The sequence below is a fragment of the Canis lupus genome, chromosome 37 (genome assembly GCF_048164855.1).
Source record: "Canis lupus baileyi chromosome 37, mCanLup2.hap1, whole genome shotgun sequence".
Classification (NCBI taxonomy): domain Eukaryota; kingdom Metazoa; phylum Chordata; class Mammalia; order Carnivora; family Canidae; genus Canis; species Canis lupus.
The window spans coordinates 15,715,394-15,733,464 of record NC_132874.1 but is presented as its reverse complement, the minus strand read 5'-3'; the positions used below and the strand labels follow the sequence as shown (position 1 = coordinate 15,733,464).

The following is an 18,071-nucleotide window of genomic DNA, read 5'->3' as shown; positions in this document are numbered from 1 at the left end:
AGAGAAACACTTAGTCTTTCACTGTTCAGTTTCATGTTAGCTGTAGTTTGTTTGTAGATATTCTTTATCAGGTCACAAAGAAAAGTTTTCCTTCTATTCCTATTTTGATGACTTTTTAAAAAAAAATCAGCAATGGATGTTGAATTTCTTTCTAAATGCCTTTTCTGCATTGAGATGATCATGTCATTTTTCTTTAAGTCTGTTTATATGATATATTTCATTGAGTTTTGAATGGTAAAGCAATCCTACATTCCTCAGACACCCTTTCTATATACTGTTGGGTTTTCCTTTTTATATGTCGTAGGGTTTGATTTATTAAACATTTAAGGTTTTCCTATTTACATTCATGAGGAATATTTGTAGTTTTTCTAAATCCCTTTATCTAGGTTTGTCATTAGGATCACGTAAGAGCTCATCAAAAGTGAGTTGGGAGGTGTTCCTCTTACTTCTTGGAAGAGTTTGCTTGGAATTAGGATATTTTCTATTGCTGCGTAACAAATCACCACAGACTTAACAGTCTACAACAACATATAATTATTAGCTCACGGTTTAGGAATCTGGTATGGCTTTAGCTAGGTCCTCTGCTTTCCATCTCACAAGTGAATTCAGAGTGTTTGTAAGCCTGCCTCTTAAGACTGCTGACAGAATTTAGTTCCTTGTGACGGACTGTAGGACTTAACAGTGCCTGGCTTCTTTAAGCCCGCTGGAGAATCTCTGTGATACCCAGGAAGGTCTCAGTCTCTCTTTTAAAGATTTACTCTTGATTGAGTTGGGTCCACCTACAGTAGTTTATCTTTTCAGTAACTCACAATCAACTGATGGAGACCTTAATTGTATTTGCAAAATCTTACTGTCTTTATCATATAACCTAGTAAAGAAAGTGGCTATCTCCTCACTCTTGCTATATTCTTTTGGTTGGAAGTAGATGACAGGTTCTGTCCATACGCAAAGGAGGGAAAGGTCACCTAAGAATTACACATGGCTTGACTCATTCAGGTTACTAAGCTGTGTCTGCCACAATTCGTATGCTTTCTTTCATAAACATTCAGTAGAATTAATCTAGGCCAGGACTTTTCTTTTGGGGGAAGTTTTAACTACGAATTCAGTTTTCTTGACTAGATATTGGGCTATTCTATTTATATATTTCTTTTGTAAGCTTTCATAGTTTGTGCTTTCCCAACACTCTATTCTGAATTGTGTAATTTATAAGAATAAAGTTTATAGTATTCTCATTATCCTTTTAATTTCTGTATGATCTATGATTCTCTTTCATTCCTTATTTGTGTCCCCCTCCCCCCTTTTTTTTCACATGATGAGTTTGGCTAGAGGTTTATAAATGTTATTGATCGTTTCAAAGACTCACCTTTGGTTTCATAATATTTTCCCCTATATTATTTGTCCATGTTCTATTTCATTGCTTTATGCTTATATCTTTATTTTCTTTTACTTATTTTAATTTGTACTTCCTTTTTAGCTTCTTATGGTGGAAGCTCAGACTATTGATTTTTTTTTTAGGCCTTTCTTTTAAAAAAATTAATGAGGGATCCCTGGGTGGCGCAGTGGTTTGGCGCCTACCTTTGGCCCAGGGCGCGATCCTGGAGACCTGGGATCGAATCCCACATCGGGCTCCCGGTGCATGGAACCTGCTTCTCCCTCTGCCTGTGTCTCTGCCTCTCTCTCTCTCTCTCTCTCTCTGTGACTATCATAAATAAATAAAAATTAAAAAAATAAAAAATAAAAAATTAATGAGATAAATTTCATTGTGGGTATTGCTTTTGTTTTAACCAAAAAATTTTTATTTTAGTCTTCAAAGAACAAACTATTCTTTTTCCAAGAGAATAATGATTAATTTACAAAAATGGGCATTTATAACGTATCTTCAAAATATTTCCCTTTAATGGGAAGCTTAGCTTTACAGAATCCAAACATTAAAAGGCTAAAAAAATATTCTATTTTGTTGTCATTATAGGACAATACAGAGTAAGTCAAGGAAATCCATTCATACTTCAGGACGTTCCTCTCTAGGAACCAGCACTGTTATATTATTTCCATTTAGCAAGATTTGATCTAATTTAGTGATCCTTCTTCCTTCTGGTGTGATTTCAAACTCTTGACATCCTCCAGCACCGTATTGACAAAGTCATCAAATCCCAAAAGTGTGTCAACAATTTCTTAATCACTCTTCATCATAATGCGAATTCCTTTTTTGTTTGTTGGGTTTTTGTTTTTGTTTTTTGTTTTTCACAATGTGAATTCTTTTTTAAATTTATTTTTATTTATGGTAGACAGAGAGAGAGAGAGGCAGAGACACAGGCAGAGGAGAGGGAGAAGCAGGCTCCATGCCGGGAGCCCGACATGGGACTCGATCCCGGGACTCCAGGATCGCGCCCTCAGCCAAAAGCAGGCACGAAACCGCTGAGCCACCCAGGGATCCCCCCACAATGTGAATTCTTGATGCTATACATTCGTCTATAAGCTCTAGAGGCAGCTGCTGGGATGGGTTAGTGGGATAGCGTTAGCCGCCCTGGCTATGCCAGAAGTCTCCAGTATTGCTTGTGACTTAAAAAAAAAAAATTATTCAGGGGGAGATGTGGATGGGAGGATGGGCCAAGTAGGTGATAGGCATTAAAGAGATCACTTGTGATGAGCACTGGGTGTCGTATGTCAGTGAAGAATCACTAAATTCTATTCCTGAAATAAGTACTACACTATATGTTGACTAGCTTGAATTTAAATTAAACAAATTACTCCGTTCAAACTATTTTTAATTTCACTTGTGTTTTCCCTTTTGAATGGATTATTTAGGAGTATGTCGTTTTAAAGTTTGAAGTTTTTTTTTTAGATTTTTAAAAAACTTTATTCAGGAGAGACAGAGAGAGAGAGAGGCAGAGACATAGGCAGAGGGAGAAGCAGGCTCCCCATGGGGAGCACAATGCAGGACTCAATCCCAGGACCCCAGGATTACTACCGGAGCCAAAGACAGATGCTCAACCACTGAGCCACCCAGGTGCCCCTAAAGTTTGAATGTTTGATTTTTTTCCCCCATATATCATTTTATCAATTTCTATTTTGACTTTGTTATGGTCAGAAAATATGTTTTATATAATTTAAGAAAGTTTACTTTTTTTTTTAATTTTTTAAAAAATTTATTTATGATAGTCACACACAGAGAGAGAGAGAGGCAGAGACACAGGCAGAGGGAGAAGCAGGCTCCATGCACTGGGAGCCCAATGTGGGATTCGATCCTGGGTCTCCAGGATCACGCCCTGGGCCAAAGGCAGGCGCTAAGCCGCTGCGCCACCCAGGGATCCCCAGAAAGTTTACTCTTTAATGAGACTGATTAATGGTGTATTTTGGTGAATGTTCTATATATACTTGGAAAGAATAATTCTTCTGTAGTTATTGAGTAGAATGTACTGTACATTTCAGGTCAACTCTGTTGGTAAGGTTGTTCAGTGTCTTAAGGCAGTTCTCTCCATTTATATATGTAGCAGGCATCTTTAGAACTCTGAAATGGGTTAATTGGTGAAAGTCATTATACTTTTAATTTTATGGGTAGTGTTGTCTGCATGTTGGAGGGCTGAGAGCATGGAGGTTGGTTGGTTTGAGGGTCTATTCTGTGCCAGGTACTGTTCAAGACCTAGGGAACAGAGTGGAAGACCTGGATAAGCCATACATTTCCTTGTTTTCAGAAACTGGTATCTTGAGGAGAATGATAGTTATTAATGCAATGAAGGATGGAAGTGAGCATGAAGCGCTAAAGCAATCACCCAAGACAGCATTATACTGAAGAGATAGTGTAGTATAAAGATGTAAAAATTCTGTATTAATGATGGTTAAAATTCTTAGTTAACCATGGTAGTGGCCTTGTGTCTGTAGAATTTGCCCTCGAGAGGAGAGACTGAAACCTAGGAGACAGAGACAGTATTACCTCTATGACAGTTATGCTGATAATCCAGTTGACAGATAATACGCATTTGATGTAGGCTGGAGAATGGCCTTAGGAATGTAGAGAAGGGAAACAGATGGGAGAGGTTTTATTGCACTGAGGTAAAGTAGAGGAGGGGCAGAGTGCTGGAAAGGAACTATTTCTCACCAGAGAGATGAGAAGATGTCATATCCATTACAGAAATATGAAGAAATTAGAAGAAGGAACTGTGGGATGTATATATTTTTTAAAGGTGTCTTCAAGCCAACCGAGCGGAGATTCCTTCCTAGGGTTCAAGAAAGGTGGGAGATACGGAGGAAAAATGTGGTTATCATTGTCATAGGGGTGATATTTGGACCAATGGGAGTGTTGTGGTCACCAAAGAGAGAATAAAATTAAAAAAGAGAAGAGGAGAGGTTTTAAAAGGCAAGTTAAAAAATGTCCTACTATTTATTGGATAAAAGAGTTTTGTATGTGGAAGTATTACGGTTCAAGATCACATTGATTCAATAATAGTATCTCCAGGGGTTATCATCTAGTGTTGTCCAATGTGTCATTATGAAAGAGGTGTGCAGTAGAGGGAATATTGTGGCAAGGGGTGGAAGAGCATGGCTCTGTTTTTACTTAGCCTGAGTCTGTGGCCTTAGGGATATATTATCTTAGAAGTGAGCCTTAGCTGTTAGAGAAAAATAAAAATCAGGAACAGGATTGAAAATGGAAAAGAGCTTAATACAATTTAAGATTAGTATTCAGCCGGTTAGTGAACTACTTAGATGCCATGGTGAAGGTGGGATTATGTAACTCCATTGGAATGATTCCAGGAAGACAAACATTTGTGACTATACTGTAGCCGGGCTTTTGACCTGAGAAGATCTTGGGTAGTGAAGTCAAATTCTCGTTCTCTAATTAGCGTTTTGAGCCATCCTTCTGCCATGAAAACCTGAGAAATTTGATATGCTTTTAAAATTCATTGCTCTCTTCACTAGCTGGCCTTCTTCAATGGTTGAGTCATTTTGAGCCTTTATTTTCTTATCTAGAAACTGGGGATAATGATTCCTAGTCTCATTAATTCAGAGGGCAATCGGGAGGATTAAAGGAGCTGTTGAATAGAAAAGCGCTTTGTAAACTGAGAGTTCTGTAATTACAACTGTCCCTGGGGTTTGTGGTGTGTTGATGGTGTTGGTGCATCTCTCAGGTCCATCTGCTGTCACTACCCTCCGGCCGCCAGCACCTTTATCTTGCAGGGAAAAACCATGACAGTGTGTTTCATGAAATTCATCCTTTGAATTAATGCTTAGTTATTGGCACGCACAAGTGAGTGCTCCTTTGCTTATCCCAGAGTACACACCCTCTGTTGCCAGCCAGTTTTTGTGACATACAGTGCTTACCAGTGTGAGACTGAGCAAGGCCACAGACTTGCCTTTTGAACCATGAAAAACTGCAGTGCTACTTCTAGCAATCAGTGTAAATTTCTCTGATTCTCTGTAATATAATTGCGGGCAGTTCTCCTCCCCCACTTGTCTCCCTTCCTCCTTCCCATTTCTCTATTACTAAACTCCAGGACAAGGTGCGTTACCCACATCCCATAGAGGACGATTCGTTCATACCTGGTGTCGGTGGGAGGAATTGTATGAGCTATACTTCCGTAAGAGCTTCCTGTTGGCTGTAGGCATGCACAGGGTAGCTTTTTAAGTGGTTATTCTTTCTCTCATCCTACTCACCCACAAAGATATATAAGCATACCTTGCAGAAATTAGTCACTAGGGCCCAGAGTCCAAATGGAGCTGGTCTGTTCATATGAGAAGTCAGAGTTGTACTGAAAGCTCCCTATTCGAGTATGATGAGGAGCAATTGGAGTGATTTTGTTGTGAATGACTATGATGTGGTAATCACATGTCTTTAATAGGGTCATTCCATTGGATGATGAATGTTTTTGTACTTGTCTTACATTTACTTGTGTTCTTTTCCCCAAAAGTAAAAATATGACTCCTAGTCTCATCTGATCTCATCTCACCCCCGCTTAAGTAGTTCCTCAGTTCAAGAGGTTGAGGACTTCTTGCAGTGTGGAGTTCATTAAAGGTTACACAGTGTTGCGGTTTTGAAGGAGTCAAGGCAAGAAGATTGAAAGCTTTGGTTAGTTAGACTTTATCCAACAAAAGAATTGCCTGCCCCTTCAGGGATGTTTTGTTTCTAAGTGACTCATTAATAGAGACCATCCTCCAGGACTCTGTTGCTAATGAAAGTAGCATAGCTGGATTCTTTCTCTAGGCTATCCTGTCCACTCCCCTGCAATCTCTAAGATCACACTCTAACTCTCCGGGGTGAGCCCTACAGCCCTACAGCCACGTTCCTAATACCTGACCCAGGTAATGCACACTGACACTGGTCCTGGGGCTGACACTTGACCCAAGTTAAGGTAGAGATCCAGGGTGGGTTTTGTTTTGTGGTTTTTTTTTTTTTTTTTTTTTTTTTTTTTTTTTTTTTTTTGAGGTTATGAACTGAGGAATCTTTCATGGAACTGGGAAGAAGCAGCGATGTTCAGGGGAAGCCGAGAGGAAAGTGAAGCAGGTGTATAGAGAGAAACAGATAATGCTGTGAGAATGACGTCAGTTCACAGAGCCTTGTCCTAATTCTGTCTCCAGAAAGGGCACTTCTTCCCATGCATTCATTCCGTAAGCTTACTCTCCTTTAAGCTAGCAATAAATTCCCTCTTTTTTGTGAAGATAAGTCAACGTCTCTGTTACTTGAACTAAAAGCTGCTTTATTAAAATGAGAGGAGATGAACTATGTATATGACTCTTTTGTATTTATCATAAGACCAATTTAAGGAAAAATACTATAAATGAATAGAGCAGAACCCCATTAATCAGCTACTGGAAGTATGTCAATGGACAGGTTAGTTAAATTGAGTGACAGTTTGGCCATTAAATGATAATATGCAAAGTATTTCCTTACAGTACCTGTCCCAAAGTTAAAAAAATACAAAATTAGCTGTTATTTCCATGTCTGATTAACATAGTCAGTTGACTGTCTTATTAGCAGCTTTATCTGACAGTTTAGTACTTCTTCTCTTAGTTTCTTCTTTGCTGTATCATGCTTTTCCTGGTATATATCCATTGGGGTTTTAATAATGGTGCTTTTTCTAAAATGTATTATGCTGAGTGAAGTAAGTCAATTGGAGAAGGACAAACATTGTATGGTCTCATTCATTTGGGGAATATAAATAATAGTGAAAGGGAATATAAGAGAAGGGAGAAGAAATGTGTGGGAAATATCAGAAAGGGAGACAGAACATAAAGACTCCTAACTCTGGGAAACGAAGTAGGGGTGATGAAAGGGGAGGAGGGCGGGGGGTGGGGGTGAATGGGTGACGGGCACTGAGGGGGGCACTTGACGGGATGAGCACTGGGTGTTATTCTGTATGTTGGTAAATTGAACACCAATAAAAAATAAATTTATTATTAAAAAAATAAAAATAAAATAAAATAAATGATCATTTGTATAATTTTTTAAAAAATCAAACTGCCTGGAGTTTTTAGAATCATCTATTGTTCAGACTTATACTAATACCCTTTGCAGAAGCATGAGATCTTACTAATTGTAGGTACTGTGATGTGGAAACTCCCCCTACATCCTTCTGCCATCTGTCTCTGAAAAATTATAGCTCTGTAAGAACTTAGTCATTTTACTTGGGAGAACGACTTGTTGAACTTCCCTCAGTTTAGTAAATAAACCACTGCAGTTCTTATCAACACTACAATTTATCTTTTAGCTTTGCATTCACACCCTGTCATTACAGTAGTCCTTAAAAAAACAAGCACTGTGAATATTTGTTCTTTTTTGGCTGCCCAGCAAATGAACTTTATATCTAAATCAGGGGAATTCTCTACCTCATGATTTTTTCGTGGGAAGCAGTGTCATTGCCCACATGCTCCCCTTCCACCCCCAACCCTTGCATATCTTAACACCTAGACAGAATGGGGGAAAATTGGCATACTTTTATAAAGTTTTCTTATCCCAGATTGGGGGATAAAAATTAGAGGTGTGAAATTGAGTGGTTTAGCTGTGTGGGTGGGGAGGCAGTGTTGAGTGTAGAGGTAGTAGTAGCCATAACTTAACTGCTCTGAACTCAAGCATCTCATTGACAACCAGATTCTGAATCTTGGTTTGAGATTGAATCCCTTGTATAGGTTGTTGGCAGTGATTAAAAAAGGTATGATTTTTTTGTTGTTGGTGGTGGGTTTTTTTTTTGGGGGGGGGGGTTTCATTTAAGTTGAGAAAGAGAGTTTGTGATCTAGCTGGATTGTTTTTGTACCTTTCCAAACTGAATGCAACAGGTGTCCTTAGTTCCTTGTTGTGTAGATTTCTCTGCTGGGAGACTCTGCTTTCTCTCAGCCATCTCAAGGGCACCCTAATATTTTATGGTGGGACTCCAGACATGCCAGCCCTTCATTATTGTTTTTTTTTTTTTTTAGTGAAAAGACTTCATATTCACCTGCTTTTCCTTATGGTCATTGTATGCCTTGTAACCACTGTTGGAGTCTTTGTTCTTTATGAGGTCAAGCCTCTCCTCTCTGATAGTCAAAACTAACCTAAGAGTTAAGAGTTTTCCTAGTATTTGTTGAAATCAACTGGCCTTAATAATTTAAACCAGTTAGTGGCATTGGCATATTTAAAACAATATAAGTTTACAGAGTATTTGTGATTTACTTATTCATTTCTGACTTGTTTTTCCCCTGAGTTTTCTGTTTATCAAAGCCATGTGTGTCTATTGTAGAGCAATCTTGTAAGTACAGGGAAATATTAAAAAAAAAAAAAAAAGTGTAGGGTCCCCACATTAATCTGCAGATTCAGTGTAATCCCTATCAAAATTCTCACTGCCACCTTTGTAGAAATCAACAGTAGAAATGCAAGGGACTCAGAACAATCTTGAAAAGAACAAAGATGGCAGACTTTAACTCTCAATTTTAAAACTTTTTTTTTTAAGATTTTATTTATTTATTTGAGAGAGAGAGTGTGTGCGTGCAAGAGAGAACACCAGTGATAGGGAGGGGCAGAGGGAGAGGGAGAAGCAGACTCTCAGCTGAGCAGGACCCTGGGATCATGACCTGAGCTGAAGGCAGACACTTAATTAACCGACGGAGCCTCCTAGGCACCCCCCAATTTCAAAACTTAACACAAAGCTATAGTAATCAAGGTGATGTGGTAATGCCATAAAGATACTATAGATCAATTCGTGGTCATTTGATTTTTGAAAGGTGTCAAGATAATTCAGTGGAGAGAACAACGGCCTTTTGAACCAGTAGTTCTGAGACAATTTGATATCCACATGCAGAAGAATGAATTTGAATCTCTCTCTCATACCACAATTAACTAAAATGGATCAGACTAAAATTGTAAGGGCTAAAACTAAAACCCTTAGAAGAATACATAGATGAAAATCCTCATGACCTTGGTTTTAGTCAGTGGTTCCCTAGGTACAGGACACTAAAAATACAAGCAACCAAAGAAAAAATAGATAAATTGGATTTCATTAAAGAAAAATGATACATTAGGCTTTATCATAATTAAGAACATTAGTACTTCAAATAATATCAAGACAATGAAAAAACAACTCACAGAATAGGAGGAGATATTTGGAAACTATATATCTAATAAAGGTCTAATATCAAGAGTAAGGAACTCTTACAACTCAGTAATAAAAAGGCAACATGATTTTTAAAAATGGGCAAAGGAATCGAATAGATATTTTTCCAAAGAAGATATATGTAAGAGGCCAATAAACATGTGAAAAGATGCTCAACATCTTTAGTCACAAGGGAAATGCCAATAAAAGCCATAGTGCTACACCCACCCACTAGGATGACTGTCATGGAAAAAGTGGACAATGAAGTCTTGGTGAGGATGTAGAAAAATTGGAGCCTCCTGCATTGCCGATGGGGACGTGAAGGGGCGCCGCTGCTTTGGAAGACAGTTTAGCAGTTTCACAAATGGGTAAGCATAAAGGTACCACATGGCGCAGCAATTGTAATCCTTAGATATATACCGAAGAGAAATGAAAATATGTCTCTGCAAAAACTGTACACAAATGGTTGTTGCAGCCAAAGAGCGGAAACTGTTTTGTTTTTTTTTTACACCAGCCCCAAAGTAGAAGCTACCCACACGGCCAGTCATTGTGGAGTGGTTCAACCAGATATGATGTGTCCATGCAATGGAATAGTATTCCGTGATAAAAAGGAGTGAAGCGTGATACCTGTAACAACACGGATGATGCACCTTCAAAGTATAGGCTGAGTGGAAGAAGCCAGACCCAGAAGACTACATAGGCTTATTCACTTGTTATGAAATGCTCGAAATAGACACATCTGTAGGGACAGAAATGTAGATTAGTGGTTGCCAGGGGTGGGGGAGGAATTGGAGAGTGACCACTGATGGATACAGGTGTTTTTTTTTTTGGCTTTGATGAAAATGTTCTGGGCTGTGATCGTGGTGATGGTTGCACGGCCTTGTGAATATACTAAGAACCACTGAATTGTATACTGTTAAAAGGGCAAATTTTATGCTATGTGAATCGTATCTCAATTAAAAGAAAAGGTAATTAGCAAAGTAGAAGCCATCTCATAACCTCGTATCACTACCCAGGGACTCCCACAGCTTACAGATGCTTAGTGCCAGACACCTGAGCCCTGTAGTAGACCTTCCCACTTAGTTCCTGCAGTAGCTTTGTGAATCTTCTCTCAGAACTCGGGCTCCTTGACTCCTCTAAAATTCTTTCTGCTAATTCACTCTGCCCATTTTCACAAAGAATTGTGGGTGAAGACGAGAGCGTCCTACTTTGGAATATTATGAAAATACTATTTTATGAAGTTAGGTGCTTTACTCACACAGTTGACCAAAATACATTTGTGGTGTGGTTCAGTTACCATGCAGCCCTCAAGCTTCAAGGAAGGCAAGCCCTTGGGAAATAGGGTTAAACCCCTGAAGTTAGTCTTTTAATGCCAAGGAGTTTTCTTTTCTTTTCTTTTCTTTTCTTTTCTTTTCTTTTCTTTTCTTTTCTTTTCTTCTTTCTTTTTTCTTTTTTCTTTTTTTCTTTTCTCCTCCTCCTCTCCTTTTCTTTTCTTTTCTTTTCTTTTTTTCTTTTTCTTTTTCTTTTTCTTTTTCTTTTTCTTTTCTTTTCTTTTCTTATTTTCTTTTTCTTTTTCTTTTCTTTTTCTTTTTCTTTTTCTTTTTCTTTTTCTTTTTCTTTTTCTTTTTCTTTTTTTCTTTTCTTTTCTTTTCTTTTCTTTTCTTTTCTTTTCTTTTCTTTTCTTTCTTTTTTTCTTTTCTTTTTTCTGTTTTTATTCTGAGACTGCAAGAAAGAAACAAGTAGAATTAGAAACTACCTTAAGTGGCCATTCATGTTGGCCTGGTGTAATGTTGGGATAGAAAAGCGGCTTGGATTTTGTCTTCATAAAATGCTACTCATCAGAATTTGCACTGGTCCCCATTTGTTTAGCAACTAAACTAGAGAGTTCAGAGTAGAAGGCTTCAGTAAAACACTACCCTGGAAAACTTTGTTACAGTGTTACTTTTGTTTGTTTTCACATGCCCTTAACATTTTAAGCCAACTAGTCATGGTTCAGAGGTTTTATCCTGCGTCCTCATTTTTATTGATTGATCCTTATTCGTGGGTGTCTAAAATGTAGTGAACTTTAAACTCCTTGCAAAACAAAACCTGGCTAGTAATTTCTCTCTTTCTCTCTCTCTCTTTTTTTTTTTTTTTTAATTTTTAAGGAGAGTTAAGACTTTTTAATGACTTTGACGTGAAAATACCATTCTTAAAAATCTTGAGCTTCAGATAGTGGTGCTCTGGCTTTATTCTTTCATCATGTAATTAAAGAAAATGTGTTAATTTTCTTTAAAAATGTATTATTTCTAGAAACTTACGAATAGCTTGATTCTGTCAGAAGTTCTCAGTGAAGTGCAGTTGACCCCTGCCATTTAATGGCTTTTACGTTGCAATCAGAGCAGACTTGCTTTTAGTAAATGTTAGCATTGAGATATGAATGTCCTAAGGAAATGCAAAGTATATTCTTTTTTCCCCAGTAGAGTCCTCTCAGAAGTTTGATTTTAATATAAACACTTTGACCTAGATATCGTAATCTCCTAACTTTAATGTAAATAAAACCATGTTCGTTCTGAATTTCATGCAGGCAGAAACTTTTTGCCATCCTTGTATAATGTCTGTCAGAGTTTATTCTTGTGCCTTGTCCATAGTAAATGATTAATAAGTGTTTGTTATTTAAATATATATTTGTAATCACATATATATTTTTGTAAACACATATTAATACTATATATACTATTTTGTAATATACCCCCTGCACATACACAACTAACTAGGACGTTCTCAATGGTAATACTGCGTGTAATAATTTTTCTTAATGCTTTTGTCTCTTTTTAGGTTGGTATTTCGTATGGCATCTGTTTTTATCGAAATTCAAGTTTCTGCGGGAACTGGTGGGAGACACAGGATCTCAGGAGGGAGATCATGAGCCATCAGGCTCTGAGACGGAAGAAGACACTTTGTCATCTTCACACAGGATCAGATCTGCTCGGCACAGAAGGGCGCCTGCTGATGAAGGCCACTGACCCTAGCCACCATCCTGTACTAGTGGATGATGAAAGGCAGTGGGGAGCCTCTGTCTTTAATGACTTGGCTTTGCAGTTTGGTAAAAGATTGAAGAACATTTTTACTTGGATTTTAAGTTCAATTAAAGAAAAAGATTTATATGTAAGCCATATGAAAATAAAGGGAATTAAAACCAAATCAGACCATTGCAGATTTCATCTTAAAGATCATCTTTTGCTTCACTAACTTTCTACTTCTATACTTACTTTCTGACTCCTGGGCTTATTGTATTGCACTGTTGTGAATCTGGTAAACATTACAGGCTTGAAAAACCGTATTTTATTAGTTCTGTAATGTATGTTGTATTTTTGTTTTTGTTTTCACATTTTACCTTGTCCGAAATTGGGATGTATCTCATGATTACTGTGAACTGGGAGATGGTCATGATGTAATTATCTCAGCCTGTGCGTGTGTGAACTTAACTAACAGCTTGTCACAGCATCATCACTGTACTGTTGGTACCAAATGTGTCAGGTTTATTTGGCATTTAAAGATGTCTTCAAAAAGATTGCACTATGATTCAGCATTGAAACGAAAAGTTATCGTGTACGCAGAAAAGCATGGAAACAGAGCAGCAGGGCGTACATTTGGAATTAGTGAAGCAAATATCCGTCGCTGGAGGAATGACCGCCATTCCATATTTTCTTGTAAAGCAACAACAAAATGCTTTACGGGACCTAAGAAAGGAAGGTACCCACAAGTGGACGAAGCTGTACTATGTTTTGTTAGTGAGATGCGTGCAAAAGGATTGCCTGTCACGCGCCAAGCAATGCGATTGAAGGCAGGAGAAATTGCCAAAACCCTCGGAATAGAAGAAACAAAATTCAAAGCCACGAGAGGCTGGTGTGATCGATTCATGCGCCGAGCAGGATTATCTTTAAGGCGTCAAACATCGTTTTGCTCAAAATTTTCTGCTGACATTATACAGAAGACGGTGCTGGAGCACTCATTCAAGAAATGCCGCATCCCCAGTGCTCTTGATGACACCAAGGGTGCTCTTATGTGGAAGAATGGAGACATCGTTGGCTGTGATTTGCGAAGTGATTCAGAAGAGTTGGATTCAGAATATGAAGTTATAGTTATAACCTAACTAGTTATTTCATACACTTTCTTTTGGTATGCACAAGATTGATGTGATAAAAATCTGCTTAACTCTAAAAACCGTTTCAGTAAATTTAAATAAACACTCTAAAACTCTACACGATATGAAAGCACTGTGTCAGTTTAATTGCCCGTGTTTTTTTCTTAGTGATACATGTGGTGCATCTTACAATTGATGGTATCTTAGATAAATAATAGTTTGTAAATTTATTTTTCCTTGTAGGGTAGCGATTATTTATTGGAGAACTTAATCTTGACTCTTATAATGCTGTTAAAATAGTTATCCTCTATGAGATACATTTTTTTTTTCAACCTATTCAGGATTTAAGAGTAGTGACTCAGGAGTCTTAAGAACTGTCTTCTACTTCAGGAAGAGTGGAATTAGTTTCTCCCTTTGGGAGGGCTTCATGCTCAAGGCATGTGTTGTGGAGAAAGTACTTCTTTACAGACAATTCAGTGACAAGACCTCAGAGGTCCTGGGTATGGTGGATAAAACAGTGAGTGAAAATGCCCTCTTCACTGGAAAATAGCTTGCCAGGTTCCCATGTTTGTCTTCACAGAACTTTGGACCGAAGGTTCACCAGGGAAGAGATACAGATTCAAAGGCCCTTCCTGTTTAGTGTTATCTGCTCTGTACAAGAGTGAATTGCAAAGCCAATTTCTTTTATTGATCCAAGTTCCTTTTTCTGCGTTTACCCTTTTTTTTCTCAAGAACTAGTCATCACAGAACATCACCTCTGTGTTGTGACGGTGTGTAACTATGTTTGATACCTCATACTTAATGCTGATAGTTTTGTCAACAGTCCCCTTGCGTTCCTGAGGAATGCCTCTGCAGTCCCGGTAGCCCTTCGGATATACTGAAAAGGGAGTCTACACAGCATGAGCTTAGTTTTAAACATTTGCTGGGGGACGATCCTCAGCAGCCAAGAGTGGGGCATAATCTTTCTGTCATTTCCTTATTGGATGCATTTTTCTATTATTATGTGACTATAGGGATTAACCGAACAGTGACACTGAGTTTCAAGCATTAATTTTGGGGCTTCAGACTAGCTGGCTATCACATTAAAATGGTCGTCAGTTAGAAAAGAATTAATGCCTAAAAGCTTCTTGGTATTGGGATTGTATTTAATTAGATCTTTCATGGTCTAATACCTTGAGCTGTGGGATTTAGCTTCATAGTGAATACCTTACCTTTAGGTAATAATAGTTGTTGACAAACTTTAACAAATGAGCTTCTGTACTGTTTCAGTATTAAGGAATGATGGCTCATGTAACAACTTGCAAGGGTCATCCACAAGTTAATATAAATGAATCCATGTAAAGGTGTATGTGTTGGTATTATTTATTAACAAATATGCATCAAGATGTCTCTTTTTTTAGTAGAATTTAAGGAAATGTTCTATTTAACTTATTTGGGATATCTATCCAAAAGCATATTAATCGCTCACACTCTACCTACCATGTTTTAACTCCTCCTCAGAGAGTAAAAAGAAATCAGTGGTGCCAGTATGAAAATTCTACAAGCCAATTCCTTTGTTTAAAACTTGTATTCTTCTCTTGTACTCTTTTTCCCCCATTAAGACTCACCATAGTATATATTTCTAAGGCCACTAAGGCAAGAGGAGTATTAACAATTATTTGTGTGGTATTTCTGTTCCTATATTACTGCTTTTGTAGCTGCACTCAATCGGGAACTTCCCAAGTACCTTTTCAGTTTCTCAGTGGGAGACTGACTTGCCTGTGGTTAATTTTGAAGTTTAGAAGGTGCTGAGGATACAAGTATCCGCCTTGTCTGAATGCTCACAAGTCACTGTTTGTGACTGTGATCACAGTGATGGCAATCAACGCTGCCATCTTTTGAAAATTCTAAAATCGAGGACTCTAACAGGGTTGTTTCATTTCCTTACCCATTTACCATTCCCACATCTCTTTTGCCTCTGAAACTTTTGTGAAAATTGCCTGTATCAAACGTACTGGTTTGCATTGCTCTGATTTAAATGCCAAAAAATGCTAAATATTTGTGTGGCGCTCTTAAGTGAGGTTTTTAATATTTACGTAAAGCTAAAAATAGAATTCATCCAATGGATTTTGTAGTGTTGTTTTCATGGTGGAAACATTAAAACATTGCTTTTTGGTGAATAGCTAATTCACATACGTGCTGACCCATTTTGTCAAATGATACTAGGTTTAAAAACCACTTCCAACTTTTATTTTGCTGAAAGGTGGGTGAACCATATTAATGGTTTCATAGAATGTTATTTTAAACCAAAATATGTTGAAAGATTTGAAAGTAGTAATTTTTATTTTTAGGAGCAACCTATTTGGAAATTATTTTAAGTCAACAATGCAGTATTTTTTAAAGTCTGTCTTTCTTACAAGGTATGTTTTAATGTAACATGTAGCTAGTTTTAGATTTTTGACAGGTAAACTTCAAGTACTTTTATATTTGAAGTTGACTTAAAAAAGCCAATGAGCAGTACTCAAAGGTGATGGACTTTGAAGCAACTAATGGAATAGTATTTTGTTATGGAGTCTAGAATTAAAGCACCTTGTATGGTCTACTTTTAAAGTATCCTGTAGCTTTTAAAGCATAAAGAATAACATTTAATCTTATATTAATAAAAATTACATTTTCCATTTGTTAATACATGTGCTGCCTGTCTTATGACCAGCGTTTAACATTGCCCTCCCAGTTAACTCTGTGCATAACCATTCCCCAAATACATACTGCTGCTGTGGTTTCTTAATGGAAACATTCTGTGCTGTGCTCTGATGCATTGTCATCCTGCTGCTTGACAAATAGGTTTATAAGGAATTAGAATTGTGTGCGTTAATAGTACCTTTATATAACAAGATGTAAAGTTAGAGTTAAGGAATGTGTATAAATGATCACTCACTGTTTTTGTTTCAGAGCTGGTCAATACTATACCTAAAGCTTCTGTGGTTTGTTTGATGTTTTAACTTTCATTTTAAACACAGAATAAATTAAGATGAAAACAAAAGTTTGGTATGTGTTATTGATGAAGTATAGCAAATATGAAAGGTACCTGGGGCATGAGAGGAGTTGAAAGCAGTCATTTTTACCAGGAGTCCACCCTTCACCACATTTTTCAAACTTGAAAAATCTGTAAGAATTAAGACAGCTGTAGTGTTCCCAATGCCGTGAAAGTAATCGACTTAGAACCCAAAGGACATACAGCAATAGAACTAAATGGCTTTGACCATATGTGGCGTTTGGTTTTCTTCTCATACATGACCCAACACCCTTAAGATTGTTTTGATATTCTATTTACCATATGTCATGTCTCACATATTTGTTAGTATGAGCCATCCGGAAGACTAAGTGAGAACACTGACCAAAGCCTAGTGAAAAGATTGAAGAATGCCTTTGAAAACCAGTTTGAGATGGGAAATCATTAATGGCAGTGTCCAGGAGCCAAGCTTTTCATTTTTCTCCTCTAGTGCTCAGCTGCCAAGAATGTAGAGTGGGAAAAAGTGGACCATGCTAAGGTCAGGAGTATCTAAAGGGCAAGGCCGTTAGAGATTGCTGGAGATTGGCTGTGGGATTTGAGCTGGGCTGTAAGAGAAGTCTGATCAGTAAGATACTGATAAATTGGGTGAATAGGAAGGGGTAGAGATTGAAGATAAAATGAGTGTGATATGTGTATATAATGGTTAGAAGGAAGTTTGGGGTAGGGATTAGAATTTTAGAGGTGAAGCAGTTCTGAGCAGTGTCACCAAATATAGCCATAGAAAAGGAATCAGAACAGAGACTCCTTCCAGGGTGTATGTGTACTGTCAGAATGGTCACTAATACTTGATGACTGGAATTGAGATGGAGAAGAGGACCGTGTGCTGGGCATCAGTTCAGAGTCCTGAAAGACTGATCTCAAAGTCTGGGAAGTTAGATGACCCTTAGAAGGAGGTAGAAGTTTCCTGAAAATGAACAAGGAATGTTTTTGGACTAGCCCCCCGGCAGCTCTACAGGCCAGGATATGTGAGTGTTGTATGCAAATGAGTAATTATAAAAATGATGCTGTTTATGGAGAATGTTGATGGGAGGAGGAGGGGGAATGGAGAGAAAGAAAGCAAAATCTTGGAGGAGCAGGATTTTTTCAAGTAGAGGATGAGCAGAGGATTCCAGACCGAAGAAACGCATGTGCAAAGTCAGAGTTATGGAAAGATGCTTTGTTTGGAGAATTGTAGATGCTTTGTTATTCCTGGAAATAGTAGTTATACGGCATAGTGATGTGAAACTAGAGAAGTAAGAAAAATCTAAGGCACAAGAGACCTCGTATGCAATGGCAAAGACTTTGAGGTACATGCACTGTGTTGGAAATCACTGAAATACTTTGAATTGAGTGAAAACAT

The 18,071-nt window shown here is 37.8% G+C and overlaps 1 protein-coding gene and 1 pseudogene across 1 annotated transcript in view; one reads left to right on the top strand and one right to left on the bottom strand.

The window, feature by feature from the left end:
• SMIM13 (small integral membrane protein 13) overlaps positions 1 to 16,702 on the top strand; it is a 28,571-nt gene extending 11,869 nt beyond the window's left edge. Inside the window, exon 2 of the mRNA XM_072814109.1 lies at positions 12,372 to 16,702. Coding sequence (XP_072670210.1) covers positions 12,372 to 12,559 — 188 coding nt within the window. The 3' untranslated portion in view covers positions 12,560 to 16,702. The remainder of the gene's footprint in view (positions 1 to 12,371) is intronic.
• On the bottom strand, positions 2,000 to 2,187 carry LOC140626264 (U6 snRNA-associated Sm-like protein LSm5 pseudogene; annotated as a pseudogene).
• Positions 16,703 to 18,071: the final 1,369 nt, after the last annotated feature.